The sequence below is a fragment of the Limulus polyphemus genome, unplaced genomic scaffold, assembly GCF_000517525.1.
Source record: "Limulus polyphemus unplaced genomic scaffold, Limulus_polyphemus-2.1.2 Scaffold9105, whole genome shotgun sequence".
NCBI classification, from domain to species: Eukaryota; Metazoa; Arthropoda; class Merostomata; order Xiphosura; family Limulidae; genus Limulus; species Limulus polyphemus.
In genome coordinates, this window is record NW_013674715.1 from 1 (window position 1) to 2,028 (window position 2,028).

General features: G+C 32.6%; 1 protein-coding gene across 1 annotated transcript in view; it reads left to right on the forward strand.

Annotated features, from left to right (window-relative positions):
* The first annotated feature begins 178 nt into the window (after positions 1–178).
* LOC106475754 (transcriptional protein SWT1-like) overlaps positions 179–2,028 on the forward strand; it is a 9,824-nt gene continuing 7,974 nt past the window's right edge. Inside the window, exons 1-2 of the mRNA XM_013936430.2 lie at positions 179–195; positions 747–829. Coding sequence (XP_013791884.2) covers positions 183–195; positions 747–829 — 96 coding nt within the window. The 5' untranslated portion in view covers positions 179–182. The remainder of the gene's footprint in view (positions 196–746; positions 830–2,028) is intronic.

Here is a 2,028-nt window from a genome sequence, read left to right on the forward strand (position 1 = left end):
ACAAGTAATCTGAGTTCAAACAGTAAAACCAGTTCTCACCTTTCCTGGTCATGCTGGTTGATTGTACGTTTGTAAAATACAAGCAATCTGAGTAATCAACCAGCATGACCAGGAAAGGTGAGAGCTGGTTTTACTGTTTGATTTTACCAAACTAACACAAGTAATCTGAGTAATCAACCAGCATGACCAGGAAAGGTGAGAGCTAGTTAAACGAGTAATCAGAAAGAACATCACGGCATGTTCTCCAGATCGGGGTCTATGTGGTACAAGTTCAGTAGACATTTTATACCACATTTGAAGTCCAAAGTAACCTTTAAGGTTGAGCACAGTGTGTTTCATGATTTGTAATTGTGGTATCTTTGTAACTCTTTCATCAGTCATTTTTATTTTACTAGATGATTTTTGGAGATTAAAATGTATGTTAATTTAACCCAGATCTTGTCTGCGAAGTAATTCGATTGCTTGTAATTGCTGATAAATGAAAGACATTATAAGTTACGATACATTTTAGTTCACTTCAAAATAAAAAACCTTTGTCTATCACATTGTGTAAACATATTGATAGTTATTGGGCTGGAATTCATAATTGACTGCCCTTGTCTTGTTTCTTAAGTTGAATCCTTCTTTGTTATATGGACTAATCTATTGTCCCTCTCGGTAGGTAATGCACGAGTTTCTGTTAATATTTGTGATTAAAAGTTTTTAATTTGTGAAACTTTTATTTCTTTTTTTTTACTTTAATGTAGAAAAAAAATTTGGAGTTGTTTCACCAAAAGCCAAAGCCGAAACCTCATCTGACGAAATCTCTTCAAATGTCGATATATCTGAAGTAAGCTGGAATGTTTGTTAAGTCAGTGTCTGATTTGTTGATATATCTGAAGTAAGCTGGAATGTTTGTTAAGTCAGTGTCTAGTTTGTTGATATATCTGAAGTAAGCTGGACTGTTTGTTAAGTCAGTGTCTGGTTTGTTGATATATCTGAAGTAAGCTGGAATGTTTGTTAAGTCAGTGTCTGGTTTGTTGATATATCTGAAGTAAGCTGGAATGTTTGTTAAGTCAGTGTCTGGTTTGTTGATATATCTGAAGTAAGCTGGAATGTTTGTTAAGTCAGTGTCTGGTTTTGTAAATATTTTAACACCTTCAATTTGCATTTTACCTTATGAAAATATATCTTATAACATACTAACTTAAAATATAAACATTTTTTGTTGAATGCAATGTATCTGGAAAAATTGAAGAGCTAACAAAAAGATCAAGGTGTTTCCTAACAAGAATTGTTGTGTTTAATGTTGAACAGAAACCTTTATAATCAAGATTATTGTTTGTGATGTGTCAAGTTGTTTTTATTCATACAATCTGGCACTGAAGTTTTCACCATACTTTCTGTACACTGTTAAATTCTTTTAATCAATATTCTTATACATAGGAATAAAAAAATATGCATATCAAAAATAAATGAATAGTTTAGTGTGGAAAGGTAGCATGTTGACGAGTGTTTGAGTTAATATTTTTTATTTTTAAAAACTTTAATAACTTGGTGGTATAAAAATATTCATGTTGTAGTTGCCTATGTTAGTAGACATGAGAAATGATCCTGTCAGTCACTGTGTTTCTTCACTATAATGACTAACTTACTACATAATTTTAACGTTGTCTAGAGCACCAATAATTACGTTAATCAGACTACATAAATTATAGTGACAGAATTGTTTGCTTCCCACCTCAGGAACTGTATGATGTACTATAGCACTTGTTACACAGAAGTAAGATCCGTGGCCAGATTAATCAGTCTACATAAATTATAGTGACAGAATTGTTTGCTTCCCACCTCAGGAACTGTATGATGTACTATAGCACTTGTTACACAGAAGTAAGATCCGTGGCCAGATTAATCAGTCTACATAAATTATAGTGACAGAATTGTTTGCTTCCCACCTCAGGAACTGTATGATGTACTATAGCACTTGTTACACAGAAGTAAGATCCGTGGCCAGATTAATCAGTCTACATAAATTATAGTGACAGAATT